Source organism: Opisthocomus hoazin, chromosome 9 (assembly GCF_030867145.1).
Source record: "Opisthocomus hoazin isolate bOpiHoa1 chromosome 9, bOpiHoa1.hap1, whole genome shotgun sequence".
NCBI lineage: Eukaryota > Metazoa > Chordata > Aves > Opisthocomiformes > Opisthocomidae > Opisthocomus > Opisthocomus hoazin.
Genome location: NC_134422.1, coordinates 39,632,515 through 39,654,616, shown reverse-complemented (window position 1 = coordinate 39,654,616; position 22,102 = coordinate 39,632,515). Strand labels below are relative to the sequence as shown.

General features: G+C 44.2%; 1 protein-coding gene across 1 annotated transcript in view; it reads right to left on the bottom strand.

The window, feature by feature from the left end:
* Positions 1-13,822, bottom strand: part of ITGAV (integrin subunit alpha V) — a 52,210-nt gene extending 38,388 nt beyond the window's left edge. Inside the window, exons 1-2 of the mRNA XM_075430783.1 lie at positions 13,647-13,822; positions 9,542-9,669 (exon numbers count right to left, since the gene is read on the bottom strand). Of these exons, the coding sequence (XP_075286898.1) occupies positions 9,542-9,669; positions 13,647-13,798 (280 nt within the window). The 5' untranslated portion in view covers positions 13,799-13,822. The remainder of the gene's footprint in view (positions 1-9,541; positions 9,670-13,646) is intronic.
* Positions 13,823-22,102: the final 8,280 nt, after the last annotated feature.

Here is a 22,102-nt window from a genome sequence, read left to right as displayed (position 1 = left end):
CTCCAAATTGGAAAGCAAATGAACACAACCAAATTTATTACATTCCAAATGTTGTGACTTCAGAAGCCAGTATCATAGTTTCTGAAGGCCTAAATAACATATTAGGAATTCTCACACTTAAAAAAACAACCCACCACATAGCTCTGTGCGCTCTATTAGGCAACTTGGCTAAATAAACTTTATTTATTTATAGTACGCTACTATTGCAAGAATATTTTACAAACATCTTAGTCAAATTGTCTGATGTCAGAGCAGATGCACATAACATAAAACAGCACTTGCTACAAGGTTAAGATGCCATCATTTGAGTTTATCCTTTATCCAAAGCTTCTTTAGCTCCTCTAAAACTAAGTGAGGGCTCTTGGGGAGAGGAGGTTGCTGTTCAGCTTGAGACTGGCTTGAACACACAAAAGTGCGTTAAGACACAAAAACTAGACCAAGTAGAAAGTACGGACATTTGAAACAAGGACTTTTCAGATAAAAAAAAAATGCCAACATTAAATTCAGGCCAAATCTGATGTTAACTCTCCATTACAGAAGAAAAGTAACCTTTATTTGCCCACACTCATTCAAAATTCTCCCCATGAAAACACCATGTAAATAGATTATGAACCTTTCCCTCAGGTCCAGAAGAGAAACAAATTTTGTAAGGAAATCTGGAAAACACCCTGTCATCAAAAATCCCCTTGCTTTAAACAAGAAACCACTTGGGTTTCTGTTCCTGACTGGGGAAAACAAACGTAAAGAACACTTCAATGTGAGCCCTCACTGAAGCAAACCAGAATTAGATAAGGTGTTTTAGCGATACTGCAAAGTAGGTTTGTCATGGGAAGATACGGTACCGACTTCAGCATTTCTGTGGTTTTGTATAAAGAGCCTGGCTTTATTATTATTTTATAATGATATACATTTTCAGTGGTAGTTAAAAAAAAGGGGGGGTAGAGGGGGAAGCCTTCCCCCATGCCCTTTAAAAACAGTACCTACATTAAATGAAGCAAATTCTAATACAGGTAGGATTTAAACATACAGGGATTTATAAATCCAGACCAATGCTTTGATGCAATATAGTCAGCATTACTATAATGATTCTTATAGCCCCTGCTGGTTTTCTTGTATTTCTAAATTCTTTTCGTGTCTCAAGAATACCTCAGAAATGTCTTTAAACCGATGCTGCACTCTTTGAACAGGCATGCAAACAAATACATACAAGCAAAACGAACTATCTTCCAACTAGATTTATTCAAGAAAACGTTCAGCTCTTACACAATCCTATTTGTCAGACTAAACTGCGGCCACTACTGGGACTTCTACTTGGTGGGTCATTAATTCCAGTATTACGTCAGTTGACCACAGGGTATTGTTTCATATCTGTACAGGCAGCTTATGCCGTGGTTTTTCCTTTGCTCCTTCTCATTGTAGTAGACATCACACTACGATTTTACAGAACTCTTTTGTTGGGGAAAAAGGACTGACATGCCAAGCCCACAGCGCTTTGTCTCACGAAGCTCTTTCCAGGTGGGGTGACGGGGTTGTCAGGCAGGGACAGAATTGCTTTAAAAATCCATTACATAGGTGCATTGTTGCTGCTGGACCAGTGGAACACTGTCATTTTACTGCGTTACATAGGATTTAAATTTACAAATGGAAACTAATGTGGAGAGATGCTGAGTAAAAACTGCAGAAAAAGGAAAAAAACAATAGCCTAAGCCATCTTCCATAAAAAGATCAAAAGTTCTTTCAGTGCTGGATTTCTTTTGGCTATCAGCTTCGGATAGCTGGCGCCTTCTTTTTGCAGGATAAATGTTATCAGTTGCAGAAACAATGGTGTTGCTACAAAATGCCTGCGGCTGAGTAAGCGGATCCAGTTGTAACTTGCAGCTCGCCTGTTGGCAGTGTAATGAGAAGACCGAACCAAAACATTTGCCCCTGATCTTAAGTGCCAGGCTTAACTGAGGTAGTCACGAGTCGAGAGGCAGTGAACCCATGACGCCTGGTTCCATGTCGTCATACTATGAATACTTATGGCGCCGTAAAATTTAAACAGTCACGCAATTCACAGAACTGCCATTGAAATAAACCTCATTGTAACTCTGCCAATTCCAAGTAAATGATAATGCCCCCTCTAGGTAGAGGGAAACTTTATGCAGCTAGCCAAAAGAAAGATAAACTTCCAAAATATACAAAAGCACTGTTTTCATAATACTTCACATGGTATGAAGCTAGCTATCTGCCATCCAAAATCTCAGCGACTTCAATCCGAGTTGATGAGGCAAGAGCAAGCGAGTACAAGCTTATCTTCGCTCGACACTCCCGGTGCTGCGAGGCAGCTGGCGGTTTAGCAACCTCCGTTTAGCTGCAGTGTTTGGTTAGTGACTCGGGGAGACGGGAGTACAGAGCTCCCCGCTACTCCCCTTCCTCTGCTGAGCTACGAGTCCTGCTGCTTTCCCCGGGCTGTGCTGGAACAAAAACATCTTTTCCCTTTGCCTAATACAAGACAGACACTTTTTCTTCCAGCTAGTCATGCAGTTGAGATCCAGCTACGCACACGCAGAGCCAACAATATTCATGCAGGAGTCTACCTAATCACAAAAGCATGAGCATTTTTCCACTGTCAGCTCTAACAACCCACGGAGGAGGGGTTTTTTTTGTTGTTGTTTTTTTGTTTTTACAGATTCTGCCGCCCGCTTTCGGTATTCAGAGCCGTACCCAGAGCCCAACGCAGACTTCAGTCATACCAGCACACGCAATAAGGATAACAACCAAACTTCAGTGGGACTGAGGTAACGACAGATTTAGTGAGTTAAAAATCAGTCTGCTTTACTACAAATGAATGAATGGTCTTCACAAGATTTATTGCTTTATTGCTAAGTAACTCCATTGCCTTTGAGACTGAAATCCCCATACTGATTCCACCCTAATACCAATGAAACAATCAGCTAAAAATAAAGCAGCACTTCATTAAAGCAAGCTATTTTCACAAAATTCTGACCTATCCCACACTTCCTTATCCATCTCCTTATTCCACAAGTGGAAAGGATGGAGCTATGAACAACTGACTAGTTTGCACAAATGAGCAAAATCTCCAAAAGGCAAATGACACTCATGACCCCTACTCCAGTCATAACTTCCCAACACGAGCAGATCTTACACCGGGCAGTGCTACAGCACGAAGCTGCGCAAGGCAGTTAAAGCGCTCACTTCACACTAAATCGGTCACAGCTGATACAGCCACGCCAAACTGGTGGTTTGGGCTTCCAGACAAAGACTCCTATTGTCTAAAATCACCCATTTGGGGATGGGGGAGGGAACCCTAACATGAAAACATAAGCAGGAATCAGGAGAGTTTATAAGTATTCTCCTCTTCAAAAGCTTCTTTCTCCTCTTTTAGCACAGATCAACATAACCAGTCTTAAAAGAATTTCATCCAAAAATATTTAAGAACAAACCATTTCTCCAAAGTGACTCTGGTGCATCAAAACACATGGCAAGAGGGGGCAAGGAGGGACAGTACAACTGTCAAAGTGATAAAACTTGATGCAGCCGGAGGCTACGCTGAATTCTTTTTCCAAAGCAATCAAAACACAGCACACAGAGCTGAAAACATTTGAGATGCTCTTAGTTTTCAGTATTTAACAGCTCCTATAAGCTTCCCCAGTCTTGAATTTTGAGATCTGATGCAGAGAATGAAAGGAGCAGGGAAAGCTTTTCCCAGAAGAAAGAACGACAATTCAGCGGTGCGTCGATCTGTTACACGAGGTGTCTCAGAAAGGCAAAACACCACATTGTCCGAGCAAGCAGGTCTTCCCGTGCTAAAACCGAAATCTGCAATTCATTAGCGTAGAAGTTCAAAGCTGGTTTATGAGCACGTTTGCCTTGAGCGGTTTGTAGAGCTGTCTGCATTTCATCAGATTATTGTAAACGCAGCAGCTCTTGGAACAGTGTCCGTACTGCGCTTTTAATGCCAACCTGAAGAGCTGCGCTTTCAAACATCCTGTACGGGAGCAGGTACATTTCTCAATTCAAGTTTTCATTTAAAAAATGGCAGATTTTCACAAGAGAAACTTGTATCATCACAAACCCGCTTTGTTACATTTTTACGAAAAGCCACGGGTGCACGAGGAAATGCTGTTTCTACCAACCCACTTCCCACTATTCTAGACTGATGAAGAGCTAGGACCCCGAAGATGAAAAATAACACAATATGAATAATTATGAAGATGGCTTCCTTTTGGAAAACAAGCACATAGGAAACTCATTTGGTTTACATTAATTTGCTAAATATTGCTCACATGTGTACACTCTGACGAACTCCAGCTGGTTACGTGGGTCTCTGAAGACTTGTTTGTTTGTCAGAATGAAAGTTCTGAGTGATCCTGCTCTCTAAAATTCCATGGCAAATAACGGAGATATTTATCTAGATGTCAGACAATTGCAAAGTGTATCCACCCTGCTATTTCATAGATGCCAAACTGTAAAATACATAAATAAAACCATAAAGATGACTTGTTGATTTTCCTAAAAGGCACATTTGACTGCCTCTCTGCTCACTGGTTTTGTTACCTGACTCAATGAGCTTTTGACCCTCCTCTTGCAAAGAAAAAACACAATTTTATACACAAAAAAATGGACAACTACACAAAACAAATATAACTCCCAGAAAAACCTTTAGCTTTTCAAGAATCTTTTCCCTGAGCAAGATTACGAAGATACTTTCTGTAATACTTGGTAGTATCGATGCAAACTTTGCTGTGCTACTTCGTGAAGGCCATGGAAGGAGAAAAGCGGAGGGAGAATAGATGCGTCTTTAGAATAAATGGGTTTGGACCACTGTCTCAAAATGGATCAGAAACAGAAAATGGACTGCTATATTAAGTGCATTCCTTTTAAAGCTTACCCACAAGAAATATGTTTTTCCTGGAAAAAGCTGCTAAGCAGCTGGCAGACGAAGCCAGCTGCTCACTAGACCCCGTTAAGCCTTCTAAGCAAGGAGCCACCTCTCCATTCTTGTAGAAACAGTAGCACTAGGGCTTGGCAAACTGAAAGAGCAGTTTTCCCATTTTCTTTCCCAGATTCTTTCTTGTTTGTAAGATTCAGAACATCTCCCTATTGCTACGGATTAAAACAAAAAATAAACTAAGTTTTCAGCCACAGAATTTTCCGCTGTGGAGAAGGGGTAAGAATGAAGACAAATATTTGTCCACCTTGACCCGTAACTTGTGGGTTTTGGTAATTTGAATGTGAAATGTAAAACACCTTGCAAAGGAAAGGATTTACTGATGTTGTTTATGCTTATGACAGTTTTGAAGAATATATGGTCTTGAGCATGTGTATTTCCCCCGCCCAGTGCTTGTCCTGAGGAAATACAGCCTACTACACATTCTGAAACTCTGAAAGTTAACCGAGACAAAGGTCAAAAAAGCCCAAGTATTTTACATAACAATTTAATTGAAATTGTGGTCATGCTGTGGCAATTGTAGTAACAAGTAAAGATATACAAGAATACAAATACTGAAGCTTTAGTTTTGTGACACTGGCACATTTAGCTTCTGAATTAACAAGGTAAACAGGAATAAGGCAAAAAAAGCTCAGCACTTACATAGCACTTTTTACATCAGATCTATTTCTCTCTAGAGCTGCAGGATAATCCGTTAGAGTAACGGACAGAAGCACTGCTTCATATTTCAGTTTTGCAGCAGGATCAGCAGAAGCGTGCCTGTGAGGAAGCTTCCTCTGGTAGTTGGTTGCTTTTTAACTTTAACCTTCATGTGCTTCTAAGAGCAAACACCAGCCTGAAATGCACACCTAATGACACCTGAAACCCTTTCAAAAAAAAAAAGTTTAACCCTGTGTACACACAAGCACATGCAGCACAGCTACGTGCACCCCTGAATTTGAGGGCATTTGCTACCACACGTGGTTGTTACACAATTTTCACATAGTCACAACTGTGTTAAATCAAAGCCAACTGATGTCAATGCTGAAAGGCTCAGAAGCCCCACAGCGAAGCATCTTTACATTTGGGAAGTGTTAATGTGTGATATAAACATTTTGCCTTCCACAGCCACCATGTATACCAAAACATCAGAAGCAATTAGTATAATACGCACAGAAACACATGCACACAGACATATATACAGAATATTCTCTAGTGTATTTTTACATGAGTGTAACCATTGTGCTGGGAGATCTAGGACAAGGGGAGATTCCCCTTCCCCTTTGCACACATATTGCTGTTTTAAATGAGAAAATACGCTGTGGAGGAACAGTGAACAAACAATATTTTCTGGCCAGCAGATTAAAAATTGTAACATATTCTTTAATAAGGTTTTTTTTTTAATGCTACAGGCTGGTGGGGAGGGCATGAGAAGGAGGGAAATAGACATATTTTTAGCATGAGAGCTGTGCGAGTTCCGTGAATGGACTCGTGTTATGAGGTGCCCAGCTCTGCTTCCCAAAGAGCCGAGCTGGCATGCACAGGAAGAAAGAAACAAAGCAATAAATTGGTACTACCAGGAACTATCAGCTTCAAGACTTATTGCTTCCCTCCAGAGGAGCTGGGGCGAGGGTAAACGTAAGCCAACAAGCAATGCTGGTGTAAGGTAACAGCTTGAACAGCTCCTTCTCCAAAGATTAATGTAAAGCAGCTAGTACCTTCTCTCTTGGACTATGTAATAGCCGTTGGACTTGTCTCTGTATATGATCACACTTCTGTGCCAATACAATATTTAAGCCAAAAGCAAGTGTTAGAAAAGAAACCCCAATTCCGTGCCTTCACTGCCATGCAGCTGAGCTCAGTACGGCCTTTATGTCGATGGGGAAGAGACAAGGACCCATTAAGCCAGAGGAGAAGTTAACTAAAAACATGGAAAGTTTAATAACAAAAGACGATAATAATGGAGAGGGAAAAGCCTTTCTTGCTGGACCTCTGTAAATCCCTACTCTCACATTTACTTGTGACACAACCACGAGACAAGCAGACAAACACAACCTTGCACTGTCAGCACAAGCCCCGCTCTTTCCTCCGTTCCCTCGCTACGCTCGCACGGCCTCTCCCTGCCTCTCAGCGACGGCGTGCAGGACGCAGCGGCTCGGCCGGGCCCGGGATCTGCCAGCTGTGCTAGCCAGCACCGGGAAGCAGGAGGAGGAACAGGGGCACGCCTTCTAGTAATCACAATTTTGCAACTCCACATACGGAGTTTGGCATTGACAGGTAAAGGGGAAAAGGCAGAAGTACAAATGTTCTCGCCACTTTCACAGGCCAGATTTCTCACTAGCTGTAAACAAGCAGAAAAGAACTCCGAAGAAATCCATCTAACTAACTATGCAGAACCTGTGCTGCTTTCTCCACTAACAAAACAGCTAAATAATCTAGGGGGGCGAGAAGGGCAGATAGAAATCTGGGCTGAGCAATGCCTCTGGAGTAACAAATCATATTCCACAAACGCCAAAGCAGTGACAGATGAACCTGAACTCTTGCAGAGGTTGCACTGAGCCAGCTACAAAAAGCACCTTTGCATTAGCACCACAAGCCAGCAGCCACATCTTCTGCTTCCCATCTCCTGTGACGTGAATCACAGGTCCTCCCTAGCCCCCGTTACCTTATGGGGTAGGGGCGGCAGGAGTGGGGGTTTCCACCGTGTTGGCAGTCAGGCACTGTCATCCTAATGTCGGGAATCAACCATTGTATTATGCACAAAGAAAAAGACATTTGATTTTTGTCTCAGTGCATTTATTATTTTATTATGCTGAAATACAATGCCCCTTTTCACCCAGAGAATAACTGACAAACGTGTTATTTCCCAATTCATTGCCACAACGCTGGAATGCATTAAGATGTGCCTGAAAGAAATCCTTTTAAGCCATTATGACCTGCTATTTTTACTGTTAAAATTTCAAGTGATTAACATGCCCACTACTTAAAGGCAAATTATAAGCCAAACACTGGTTGTGTGCCCAGTAGCATGTACCTTAAGCACAGACACACAGCAAAGCAGCGTGGCCTCTGTACCAATTTACTCTGCCTGGCATACGGAAAGGCCTGCTGTGATGTTCACGGTATAAACAGCTAAATGCACTGCAATTCGCCTTGGAAGATGCGTCTAGAACCTACCCAGGTGGCTCATCTTGCCCTGCCAGAAGTTTTTTGGCTATTATATTAGTGGTGATTAGGGACAGCTAGATTCTTTTTTTAAAAACAAAAAAACCCACATTTATATTCTCATAAACAATAAGCCCAAAGGAAAAAAAAAACCACAAAACATTTAAAAACTAGATGATCCACAGAGGTCCCTTCCAACCCCTACCATTCTGTGTGTGAAAATAATTTCTTTGTCTGCGTCAGTGTAAGACAGCAATGTCACACTTTGCAGCTTACTAGAGATCTGAAGTCATCTGGCAGAAGGGTTCCTGCTGAGTGAAATAGAGAGACTGATAACGACTCGGGTTTTGGGCGTACCATTACGTACTACTTCCCTCCGGCTCCCCAAGGGAACTGATAACAGATTTCCAAAAAATATACGGAGAGTTCAGAAATCTCAAAACCAACAGCATTTCGTGGAATACCTCCACAATGGAATTGGAAGAGCTTCTCTACTGTACCGTACACAATTTACGAAGGCTGCAGAAATCTAATAGCCATTAGACTGCAAAGTCAAAATACCAGCGGAGGCAAGAATGAATTACAACTGAGTAGATCTTAAAAGCACAGGTGTTTCCTCTGCCCTACCATATGGGCCTTGCTAATCCACTCCCATGACATGGAAAGGCTTTTCCGCTGGCCTGAAACATGCTGTGGAAAACAGGATTCAACGCTGAATGGCTCAGGCAGAAAAGCACACGCAGCTCATTCTCATATGACCTGCCACAACTCGTGGAAATCACCGTGTGTACCAGAGCATGAAGACTGAGTGAAACACTTCACGTCAGCACTGTCGCTGCTCAGCTTTAGCATACTCCAGAAATCGGTAAGGAATGCCTCTGATCCAAGGCACCCCGCGTGCCGCCATCATAAATGTCACAAATACTATGAAGCTACATCCAAGGGGAAAAATATATTTAAAAAAAAAAAAAAAGGGATTTTCTCCACAGTTTGAAGTTTACATTCCCAGTTTCACATTAAACTTCTAAATATTTCTGCATACACCACCTTTGCTGATACTAAAGAAGTATCTTTCCTCATGTACCATGTTCTTAATAGGCACTAAAGGCCTTGGGGTTTATCAGGAATTAGGTTGCTAAATGTTTTAGGAGAAATACACAGTTTTTGTACAGAGGAAAAATGTAAGTAGGTCAAAACATAAGAATAACGTATGCTCACTCTGGCTTTCAGCACATACCAAGGACAACAAAATTCTCAAAGGGAGCAGAGAATAAAAAAACAACCCCAAAACCCCACACAAGCCTTTACTAGTTGCCAGTCCAAAACCAGCTGCTTTCACATCGACCATCAAGAAACCCTGCGCGAATCGGACTCCTTCCTGCGCGCTCAGGCTCGGGTGAGAGCAGAGACACCTCACCTCCCCCACAGCGAACCGCATCTTACCTGTGGAGTCAAAGATAATCGGCTGGCAATTTCTGTTGGAATTCCAGTTGCATTTAAGCACCTGGCCTCCTTCGACGATGTTGTGCTGGGTAGTGTTTGCTTTTGGAGCTCCCACCAGAAGAAATATCCTGCAGTAAAAAGAAGAAATAAACTAAAGGTTTCAAAAACCTTAGGCACAGACATCGTTACTTTATGACATTTGAAGAGTCAGTAAAGCAAAAGCCTTGCCCATTCAAATCTAAATCTGACTAGAACTACTTTGAGTTTCAGAGAAATTTGTGTTAGGTTTTTAGGTCTTGGGTCCTTTTCTCTGCAAGCAAAAGCAGGCAAAAAAATTACTAAAAAGAAGAGACAAATGGATAGAAAATTTAAGTATTTGGTCCTACTTAATATTTAAAATGAGATAAACACCTTTTATATCCTTTTTTTCCTTTCAAAAATATGTATGTGTGCAGCAGAACAGGAAATCATGTATTTCTGTAATTTAAGAAAGTCATCGGCTGGCATAATTTCTGGTTAATTTTGTATGCAAGAGTAATTCAAGGAAGTCAGTTCAAAAATGGAAACAATATATAAACAAAGCAGTAGTGCTGCTGAGCTCAGAAGGTACGAAGTGGTGAGTCAGCCCAGTATTAGCAAACACTCTTTCAAGAAGAATCTCCAAGGACCCAAGTGACTGTCAGCCGCATGTTTGTACGTTAATGAATCTTTACTGAAATTCATTACACAGCAATCATTTGCTCATTAAGATCTGTTGTGCTTTTACAAATCTCTGCTTATATGAACATGTCAAGTGCACTCTGAGCAAGAACTGCTGCAAGATGATGCCTGTGCAGGAGGTAAAATTCCGAAGTTGAAGTAAGAAACCGATCAAACAAAAATCCAGACCAAACAAGGTTATTAACATCTTCCGGGAACTCCAGCACCTCCGAGACACGCTTGAGCCATCAGCACTTTCCTGAGGCAGTCAATTTAAAGTATAGATGAAGACATATAACAGATGTAAAACTAAATGCTTCCTTTCATCAGAATCTTCTCTGTTGTGTCCACATAGGCTGTTTAACAGACACTGCAGCTTGCAAGAGCAAGTCTTGTCATCCCATATCAAGAATTATGGTTATCTCGTTTGGAAACTGGGTTAGCTGAAGAAGCTGCAGGACTGGTTGGAGAGAACGTTTACAGGTAGGCACATCCAGACTTACTAAACCTGCTCGCATTTTCACAGTCATCTTTCAGACTTCAGTACAGGGCTAAGTTTCTATGTCTTCTTATGTAAATACCAAGCACAAACATGTAGCACCTCATCAAAGCTCAATTCATATGAAGACCAACATAGGCTACTAGTTTTCCACTCGTTTGAATTTCCAGAACCTTAGAAATTTCCTGGTGTGGACCCTGACAAAGTCTAGGCTCACTGGTAATCCATTTGTTTCCCTTAGCTGCCATTCATAGACTCTCCAGATTCCAAAAGCAAGAATTTAAAATGCTTTAATCAACTTAAAACGTTCTCACTGGGCATAACAGAAATGCTTAAAAATAAAACATCACAATGCCAAGTGAAGAAACACACTAGATATTGTAATTACACTCTATTAAACAAGTGGCAGCTGGCCTCCCACTTTACTCTTGTATCATTAGCATTTGAGAAGCCCCCCAAATTAAATACTTGTTTTAAAAAAAATAAATCATCACAATTCTACACATATATTTTAAATCTTCAAGATAATCTTGGTACTAAACTTCATCACAAAGGTTACCAATAAAGGAGTCATTACAGGACTCCTCAAAGGTTTAGTCACCTCTTTTCCCAGAGCAAGAAAAATGCATTTTTTTAATCATAGACGAAACAAGGAAATTTTGTCCCAGGTCTTACAATAATACACAAACTGCCTAAGCATAAAGAAGGGTCTAGTCCGCATTCTTTGGGAAATGGGGAGTAGAGGGAAAATTGTTAATTCCACAGCAGTACACTAGCTACGCTTTGACGCTGCCAATCTCCCGCGCGACACAACCACTTGCCCAGCACAACGCTGTGCCCAGGACTGGGAGGGAGCGCGTCGGTGTCCCCAGCAGCTCAGCCTCGGCAGGTGTACTCACAGCAGCCATCGCTGCCAGTGCTGTGCCATGGACACAAAGAGAAACCGGCGTTTCCATGTATTCCTACGCTGGACAGACAGACTACCCAATGCAATGCCTTTAATACACAGCATGTATAAGAAACCTTTTCCAGTTTTTGTAAAGTTATGTCCGGTCACTTCGCGTTGCAGTTCTGCCCTCTGCCCGGCACCAGACAGCGCCCTGATACAAGACCACCACGCTGACTCCTGCAATAGACCTTTCATAGGGGACTTCCAAATATGCTTTATTTTGGTATCCAGCAGGTCAATGCAGACTGTGAAACAGCAGCTGGAGCGTTCAAGAGCTAATAACACTCCTTTGTGGTAAGGCCAGGCAATTCAAATAGCTTTAGCTCGACCGAATTTACTTAATCTTTAATCCTCAGGTAAAGAGCAGGTGATAAATAAAAATTCACCAACGCAGCAACAAAGGTGCAGGAACCCAGTGACACACATGAAAGAAGCCATACAACAAGGCTCATTTTACCACACACCTTTCGCTAATCACGCTGCAAAATAGCCCACTCAGTTCTCTGCCTAACGCGTAACTGCAGACATCACTGAGCTCCCTGCCCATCGCCACCTTTCCTTCCCCTCCAGCAGCCCGAGGGAACTCGCCACCATTCCCGTCTGTGGTGGGCGTATGATGGGCACCACACGGGCCTGCGGCTGGAGGAGGTGGCGTTCAAGCATTTCTGGCTATTTCAGGAAGCAAAAGATCAATTTCCACAGGCATAAACTCAAACTTTAACACCATTAGAGCCTGTTCCTGTAAAAGCTGCATAGCTACTCTGTTTCAATTATGAGCTTAAATTTAAGATTAAGCACAGTACTAAGGTTTAACTTAGCAGATAAGACTAACTCCTAGTGACATCTAAAAAAAAAAAAAAATCAAAAAAACTCTTTTCAAAATATCACACAGTGTTCGAGGTTGGAAGGGACCTCTGTGGGTCATCTAGTCCAACCCCCCTGCCAAAGCAGGGTCGCCTACAGCAGGCTGCACAGGACCTTGTCCAGGCGAGTCTTGAATATCTCCAGAGAAGGAGAATCCACAGCCTCCCTGGGCAGCCTGTTCCAGGGCTCCATCACCCTCAGAGTGAAGAAGTTCTTCCTCGTGTTCAGACAGAACTTCCTGTGCTTCAGTTTGTGCCCATTGCCCCTTGTCCTGTCGCTGGGCACCACTGAAAAGAGCTTGGCCCCATCCTCCTGACACCCACCCTGCAGATATTTGTAAGCATTTATTAGGTCCCCTCGCAGCCTTCTCTTCTCCAGGCTAAACAAGCCCAGCTCCCTCAGCCTTTCCTCACAGGAGTCTTCCCTGCTGTCCGAAAAGCACCAGTGTTCTACATTAAAAAAAAAAGCCAACATGTTCTCTTGTACAGCTGTGTGCCCTGAGATCAACAGTTATTACAAAAATTATGGAAAGGCTCCAAACAGCGATTTCAACGAGAGCTGCGTCACATCACGCTTTATCAGGAGGCAAGGAAGAAAGTTTACTACACGGATTTCCCAGCCCCCTGATAACTCTGCAGCCACACACGCCGACTCCGAAACACAGGGAGGGGACACAGCCAGAACCTTTCTTCTTCTAGGGCAAAGACTGAGGGGATTAAGATAGCGCAGCAGGATGTGGCAACACTGCAAGCCAAGGCAGGACCGCTTCTAGTTCTGGGAGGCAACACAGAAACGCAAACAAGGCTTGCCCAATAGCTGTAGAGCGTGTTCGTGAAGTTTTACGAGGTAAAGATGAAGAGAGAGAAAGAGAAAATCCCCTCAGCACGACGGAAGCCAGCAGCTTTTCCTTTCTCAAGGTGGGAAAGGAAGGGGGAAAAGCGGCAGAAGCTGGCCCTAAGCGCAGCCCGCGCCAGCCCCCCGCAGCCCGGCCCCTCGGGCAGCCGCCCCACCGCCGCGGCTCGGCGGGGCATCCTCACCCGCACCCCGCCGGGACAAGGCGTCCCCGTGTCCCCCCTCCGCCTCCGGGCACTTACGAGGACGGGTCGGGAGCGAAGAAGTCGACGGCGAAGCCGAAGTAGCTGCCCTCGGCACCCGAGTAGACGGCCGGGTGCTCCGCGTCCAGGTTGAAGGCGCCGCCCGGCGCCAGCGCGCCGGCCAGCAGCGGCAGCAGCCACAGCCGCGCCATGGCCCGGCTCCGCGGGGCAGCGCAGGGCCCGGCTCGGCCCGGCGGGAAGGGGCGGGCGGCGGCGGCGCTTCCCCCGCCCGGCGCCCCGCTCCCTCGCTCGGCGGGACGGGGGCGGCAGGAAGGAGCGGCCGCGTCATGTGCTGCCGGGGGCGGGGCGGGCCCTGCCCCGCCGCGGCCTCCGCTCCCTTCCGCCGGCCGGGGAGGGGGGGGGGTTCCAGCGCCGGCTCCCTGGGCTGAGGCAGCGGCCGCATGGAACGGCTGCTGCCGGCCCCGCAGCCTGGCGCAGGTCAAGTGCCCCTGAGGAGCCCTGAGAACACGGAGGAAGGGGGACAGGGCTGTCTGACACAGCTCTTCCCAGCCAGGCTCCCTCAGTGAAACCTGCATGGAGTCACAGAATGGTTTGGGTTGGAGGGGACCTTAAAAATCATCTGGTTCCAACGCCCCTGCCATGAGCAGGGACACCTTCCACCAGCCCAGGGTGCTCAGAGCTCCATCCAACCTGGCCTTGAACACTGCCAGGGAGGGGGCAGCCACAGCTTCTCTGGGTAACCTGGGCCAGTGTCTCACCACCCTCATGGAAAAGAATTTCTTCCTAATATCTCATCTAAATCTGCCCTCTTTCAGTACAGAGCCGTTTCCCCTTGTCCCATCACTACACAGCCTTGTGAAAAGCCCTTCTCCATCCTTCCTGCAGGCCCCTTCAGGTACTGGCAGCTGCTCTAAGGCCCAGAGCCTGCTCTCAGCAAGCCTGGGAGATAGGCTGCGTCAGGAAAGCCGTTCACACAGGCCAAGAGTGACCAAAGTGCCGGCACGGGCCCAGCCATGGCAGAAAACCCCAACGATTCTCACACAAACAGGGCGTAAACGAAGAAGTTGTGAACCCCAGGGTCATGGCGGAGCCCTGCCACAACTCCGCCAGCACCCGGGGTGCCCAGCCGCCGGGACGGAGGCCTCACCTCCTGCTTCACCACCGTCTGGGGAAGAAGCACCCGGCTTCAGCCTCTCCCGCAGCGTGTGGCCCTCAACATCACCCGTCGCGACGAAGATGATTTTAGCGCGGGGGTGGTGGTGGCTCAGGCAGTGGTGGGCTGCTGTCGACTCCCTCGTAGCCTTGCCCACATCAGCCTACAGCAGAGTTCAACCTCTGCTCGACAGGGCAGGGCTTCAGGGAAAAGAAAACGTGCTGGAACACCTACAAAGTGGAACTAACTCTCGTTAATTCAGAATATCAATTCATAAACCTTGGTACTGTTACCATGTAATCAGTTCCCCACTATTGCTACCTGAAGTCTAAACTTTCAGCTTTGCTTTTTTCATGTGAGCATGATAAACAGTAAAGGACCAAATAACGATGTTTCAAGCCCTAAATACAAGTTAAAAATACCCAACACCTATCTACCAACGGACAGATTCAGCGTTAAGGGAACCCCAACAGAAAATCACTTATAAAATGATCGTGTGAAGACCCACAAAGATACGCTAGAAAAAGCCTCAGAAAATGCATCATGTTGTGGCCTCTACCAGAAGCGATGAATTCTAGCACAATAGCTGCACCCAGAAGCTGAAAATCCTACCTTAAAGGGATCATTTAATTTAAACAATGGCAGCTACTTCAATTGGAGTGTTTTTTTAAAGTACTGGTATAAACCCTCCCCCCCCAGCTTTCAAACTGGACATGGGAACTGCTGGTGAAATTTTGGACCTAGATTCTACAAGAGATCATTTTACTTTGAACTCTTAAATTGGCTGTAAGTGGGCTTTTACAGGTTCAGTTCGAACAAGTTGGATGCATCAGGTCGAGCTAACAAGATCTAGCGCAAGCAAAATTAGAAGCCGCTTACTGAGAATGCTTTCAACAGGGAGCAATCATCATGGCCGAAAAATAATTCAAATAAGCAGGGCTACCGGTAGGCACGTGGCTCCGTGCAGTCAGAAGCACAACGTTTGCGAAAGACCTGCGAGTTCACCTACGAAGCGAGACACGACTTAGCAGTCGCTAAGCCTTCCTGAAGCTTTGATTCAATTCGCCTACAGCAGTATATCAACACTTTGACCTAGGTGTATTTAACATTCTCTGTCTTCTCTTTGTAATGAATTATTCCTTCAAAGAACCCAGGGACCTTTCTCAAAAAAAAAAAAAAAAAAGGTGCTTTCTTCATCACCAGCTAATGAATCACAACTGAGAATTAGCATCAGTTTCCTGTTTTCCCTTGGAATGCAGCTTCACAGTCACTGTTGGGGTTTTTTTATCACGTCCCATCAGCCTGCGTTCACTGATACCACGGTGTTCAGGCTTACAAGAACAAATGGGAAATGCATTAAAGATTCCAAGGGGAAGAACTGAACATTGATATTGGGTGATCATCTCAATTTCACACTAAATTAATAGAAAACGTTGCTTTAAATTAAGAACTTCCATGTTATTATACCTTCATACAGTCAGATTTTATGTGAAGATGCCAGCCACGTTAAGTAGCCTTGAAGCCAACAGAAAACACAGCAAGCTAAAAGAAAGAGGCTAAGTAACAGCGACCTTTTAAAGGCTGGATATAAAACCCGTATGCTGTATTATACACCATTGATTCTTGACAAGCCCACTGCTGCTTAACCTACTGTTCAAGTTTTTTTTACAAGTTCATTTGGAAAAATTGCCACAGACAGAAAGGGAGAGAGGATTTCACAATAAATTTTTTTCATTGAAAAGGGGTTGCAAGTCAAGAGTTTTCCGTTTTCAGAACGCTTTTCATCTGAACTGCTTCCTCCCATCCAGAAATACACGCGTCGCCTTGGTACTTGCGCAACCCTGGGGCACTGTTGCTCCGCTGTAAGCAGTAAATAGTGCACATTTTTAATATATATACTTCAAAAAAAAGTAGATTTTAAACATAGGTTGTTCAGCAATCTCATGGTCTACAAAGGGAGAACCTCCCAGACTCTTCCATTTATTCATTCTCACAACTTCCCTGCCTGCGGCAAGGCACAGCTTGAGAAGCAGCAACGCGCAGAAGGTGATGGTTTTGGTCAAGTAAATCCGTGGCAGAGCCAGAAAGAAGCAGCAGGTAATCCCATGTTCCGGCTACTTGTTCTTGCTACCCAGCGGTCATAATTTCTTAAGGAAACCAACTCAAAAATTCTTCCTCTGTCAAGAATAGGAGGAGAGTTCCTATGCCTCGACTTGATACTTGGTGCTAGTTTTCGCAAATTTGCTGCCTCTATCTATAGGTTAAAAAAAAAAAATCATTAATAAGATTTAACTTTTATTGTTATTTGCTGACTACTCTCTCACAGCTGTTACACTACAGACCTGATCAAAGCAAAACTGCAGGTGGATTAATAAGTTCCCAAATTCTAGCAAATGGACAGGGCCACAAACTAAAGAAAGAAGAAAGTGGTTTATACATACTTCGATCAGTAAGTCAGCAGCTTTAGGAAAGAGAGGATTTATTCTCTCTACTTGATCGTATAACTTCACAGTACCACACAAGCAGTGAAGGATGGGTATTTTTTAAGATATTAGAATTGTTTTACCAAATGATAAATTTTGAATTCCTAATGACCAGCCGTGCAGCACTACTCCTCGTAGCAGTTCGCTGAGAACGAGGAAGAACTCAGTCTGTACGCAGAGTCAGGGGTTACTCATCCCCAGGGAAGTCGTTTTTCAAACCATTTCCTCTCTTCAGGCAGTGAACTGCTTTGTGAACAGCTGTTCCGTGCCTATCTGCTCTCTCCCATCGTTCGGGCTGAGAAAGGTGAAGCAGCCCGTAACTTTGCTGACTCAGCACCCTGCTCCGCTCCCACTGAGTTGAGTCACCGGCTGCAAGCGGAAGCGGTGGCGTCGCTGCTGTCTGGCCTTCATTCAGAGCGCAATCGGACTCAATCCGTCTAGACAGCCTGCGAGCCTGGCCCCATCTCCCTATACGGCACGACACCCCCCCAGCCGCAACAAGGGAGAAACCCAAAGTGGACGGGCTCGGGGCTGTACTGCTGCTCCAAGCCAAGCTCTCTGTCCACGAAGGAAAGTATTCTGGGTCACAGAGGAGGCCGAATGATAGATTCCATTGCTTGCATTGAGCTACTACCTCTGATGGGATCACGGACAGAGGAGTGAAAGCCTAAACCAGGCTTTGTGGTGAATTTCAGGCAGGAAACACCCTTTCAGCGAAGATGCAGTTTTGCTTTACTCACTTGTTTAGTTCTCAATATGAGTAACAAATAGATAGTCACTACTTAAATCATACTACAGAATGTAAACAAACGAACTACATGTTTCTGTATTTACCCTCCGCTTATCTCTCGTTTTCGATTTACAGGCTACTGACTAAGATACTCAGTGGTGAAAATTAACAACCAAGAAGTGGGCAGAAGTACTGGGATTGCATTTAACAAGACACCACATTTTTTTATCTGTATTTATAATTGAATAAAATTGTTTTGGAATTCTTTGGAGTCTAAAGAACTGCTTTCCATTGTTCAACAGATAAAACTAATTTCCTGTCACAAGTTGTTAGTCTTGTTAGTTTTTACTCATACAACTAGTTATTAACACAGCTGAATAAAACTTTGCAAGACGTAAAGCACTTTTGGCAGGCAGGTACTCATTTTTTTGCTATTCCTGCCTCTCCAGCCTGTAACATCAGTAGATTATTTCTGAATATTTTTCCTCTGCAATTATGTCTCCTCCTCAAGATGTTGCACTCAGCAGCAAGAGATGCACAGAATCCTATAATTTGGTAGAAATGGCAAACGTGCAAGCCACGGTGGTCCTACTTAAAAGGCTCAGCAAGACATCCTGCGTGCCAGGGGTAAGCTTCAGCCTCGTAGCGGGTCCCGTGCTTTACAGTGCCAGCAGTATCGATACCTGGAGCAGGGAAAAGACAACCACCGACTTGCTCATTGATACTACTGTTAGCCCCCCAGAAAAGCCTTTATTGACATGAGAGTTTCGCTACATATTTTGCTCTCGTGCCATCCAGACACTCGGACCCGTAAAGCAGCTTGGCTGCCTGGGACAGATCTTTTAAGTAACTCAGTTTGTAACAAGGCTGTAGAAAGCAAGCCTAACTTGATCAAAACGCTGGGCTTTACATATTATTTGGGTTTGGTCAGTCGATGCCTTTTGTTTCTGTTTTGTTTAATGTTCATTTTCTTCAAAACAACCATTAAAACTGAAAACTATGGAAGCACTGCTGGGCAACAAACATGAGGAAGCCACTACAGCGATGTCGTAAGCTTGATTTGCCTTATTGGTCCTACGAGCAATTCACCGTATCAGCAGAATCTCATTCCGTTGTTACGCAAAAAGCTGTCCTTAGCCACAGGCTACAGGGCAATGGTTTTTTTTAAGGCAAAGAGGCTCTGACTACATTTTTAAAATCAGCCTCTAGCCGGTGAACAACTCTCAGCATAGAGTTCAAAGTCTTCCAGTTCAAAAGGAAGTGAGTCGTACCAGGATTATTTTCCTATTTGTTCAGTACCGGTAGCAGTATTACCTCAGTGTTAGTCAATGTCTTTCTGCCATCCCCTTTTTGTGTTCTACAGAATGCTCTTTACTCACCAGGCCTTCTCTTATGCTAGGACTTCATAGCATCAAATTCAGGGAGAGCTCTGCTTGATTTACAAACAGATTCTTATCTCTTCAGTCCGACAATATTAGTCATTGTAAATCATGTGAGCATCTCAGGTTTTGCTTCACAGAGGACCTCTGCAGATCTAACAAACAAACATACCCTGGTGTTGCCCAGTAACACCCTCAAGGGTTTAAATACATTTTACAGTTATTTTAAACAGTATTTTTACTCTAGAGAAAAGATCAACAGGAAACACAATAAAGAAGAAATGGATCAGGAAAAACCCCATCCTCTAATATTCTTGACACAATGTCAAAAATGTTTTCATAATATCCGTGCACATATGAGATGTAATAGAGTGACAAAAAGTTAAACACCACCCTATTCCGTTACGGGATGGGCGCGGGAAAGCCTGGGAAGTCACCGCACCTACCTCAGGCACAAGCGCGGCACCCTGGGCTAACTGTGGCGAAGGAGCTTTTGGGGACATGGAGAGACCAGGGCCTTGTGTCTTCTGGTGGGAGAGGTCTCCACAGAGCTTTCTAGAAGGGGATGGGGAGAACTAGGTAGTGTAGAAAGTGTAACAGAGTTGGCTTTCTGCTTCTAGAGCAGGAAAAGAAAACAGATGAGAGGAAGCATCGCCATCACAGGCTTGCTGCGCTCTTTCATCTCACATGGAATACGTCCGTTGTGTACAGAAGGTCTTTCTGCTTCTCCTACAGAGATGCTACCCAGCATCAGCCCCTGCAATGAAAAACTTCCAGCTCCCTGGGCCGGTCACTGCTGCAGCGGCAGCTCTGTCACAGGCCGATTCTGTCTTCAGTTTAGACCGGCACTTCTTCCTTATCCACCCTTCTGTCTTCATCCTGCAGCACCAGTAAGTACAAGATCAATACAAGAGTGCTGGTATTACACTTGGTTAAATAAAGAATCATCCCTACTATCTCTTCATCGCTCTTTCCTCCGTCTTATTCTTCCTTTCCAGAGAAAGTGAGTTGCTCGCTGTATGCCATGAATTTAGCTCTAGCTTTTTACACTGATGCAAGATCCTCTAGAACACACCGCTTTGGTCCAGTTCCCCAAAGGCAAGGAAGAGATCATTCGTTGTCCATTGCCTTAGTCCGAGTTGCATCTAAATTTCTTTCTCAAAACCTTTCCCATCTTTTGCCTGTCACTCGTTTGGTGCAGTTTTACCCACCGTTCTTCCTGCTGAAGCCAGCAGCCATAGCAAACGCATACGGAGCACGTTGCTAGAACACGCGCACAGCTTTTTTTTTTAGAAGGTGGAAGTGACTCTGCCTGGTAGAAACACTCGTGAAACAGTGCTCTGCTAGGAGCAGAGAGAAACACAACGCTTCTGCGCCTATAGATCCCGGCTGCGGGGAAGACAGGGGTCACTTACTAGTAGATTTCCATTTATGGAGAATTTCCAGGACACAAGAGACATTTTCTAGTTTTCTTACATTCTTGCCTGCTTCTGGTTACACAGAAATACCAGAGATCACTGCTTCCTGCTACAGAGATCTTGCCATTCCTCTCCGTAGTGCAAATAATCTACCTAGTCAAAGCGCGACAATTTATGTACAGCTTTATTCCCTGGGCTTTGAGAATTCTTCACTGATTTTTTTTTTTCCTGTTTTTTTTCATCATGCATTTTCCAAGTCATCTAATAAAGTTCAGTCTCAAATAGCAATCGTCTTTGCTTTTCAAGTTACTATTCTAGCAACATAATGCCACATCTTGCCTTGAAGCATCTGTCCCCTAGTGCTCCTCTATTACAGTATCGCTTTGACATTCTCACTCAAGGATTCGAAACAAACCCAAGTTTAAAACTTACAAAGAATTCCCTGGTTAGGAATATGAAAAAAAATTCTTCAGATTGCTCGAACCTTACTAATGATTTCTAACTTCAAACATGTTGAAGAATTATATGGCAAGGTAATTACAGCACGCAGAGCAAGTAAGATTGGAAGGCAGCAGAGTGAAGTAGAGCCAAGCTGCTTTCCATCCGATAGGGAAAGGGAAGTCATGATGTGTTAATACGCCAGAAATCCTCCAACAAACTAAACTTGTTACTCTGAATATTCTTCGATGCTCAAATGCCCCAGAGTTCAAACTTCCTCCCTCTTCCCCTTCCAAAAATCCCCCTTCTCCCAAAACAAAGACCCAACTTCACCCTCAATTTGAAAACCATTATATTTGGATCTTGAATATCCACAGAATGCTGTCCTGCTTGGTATAAATATTAAACCAAAGCACGTTATTCTCTACAGAACATCACGCTGGTGGCTACACCTTTTTTAGGTTGAAGAATAAATAAATATTTAAGTCAAGGAAAGAATCTAAAGCAAACAGATCAATACAGAATCAGGTGTCTAACTGTTCTAACAGGGGGCTTAGGGGAGGGTGTTCGGTGTATTTTTTGTTGGTTTTGTTTGGGTTTAAGTTCTTGTTGTTTGCTTTTAAGACTTTAGCCTGCAATTGCCGGGAGGTTCCTCCAATAGACTCCTACTTGCGTGCTGCTGCTGAAAGAAATTCAGGAAAGCAAATTTTTTTTCTGCATCTCTCAAAGAGAAGTCTGCCAGTAAACGCTGACAACAGTCACCAGTGATAGAAACTGAAAACACTTCCGTGCTTTGAATAAAGAGCACATTTAAAAGCTTTTACTTTTTTGCTGTCTCGAGGGGAAGAGTCCTCATTCCACTTCTTCCTGCCTCCCCACACATGCAAAGAATGG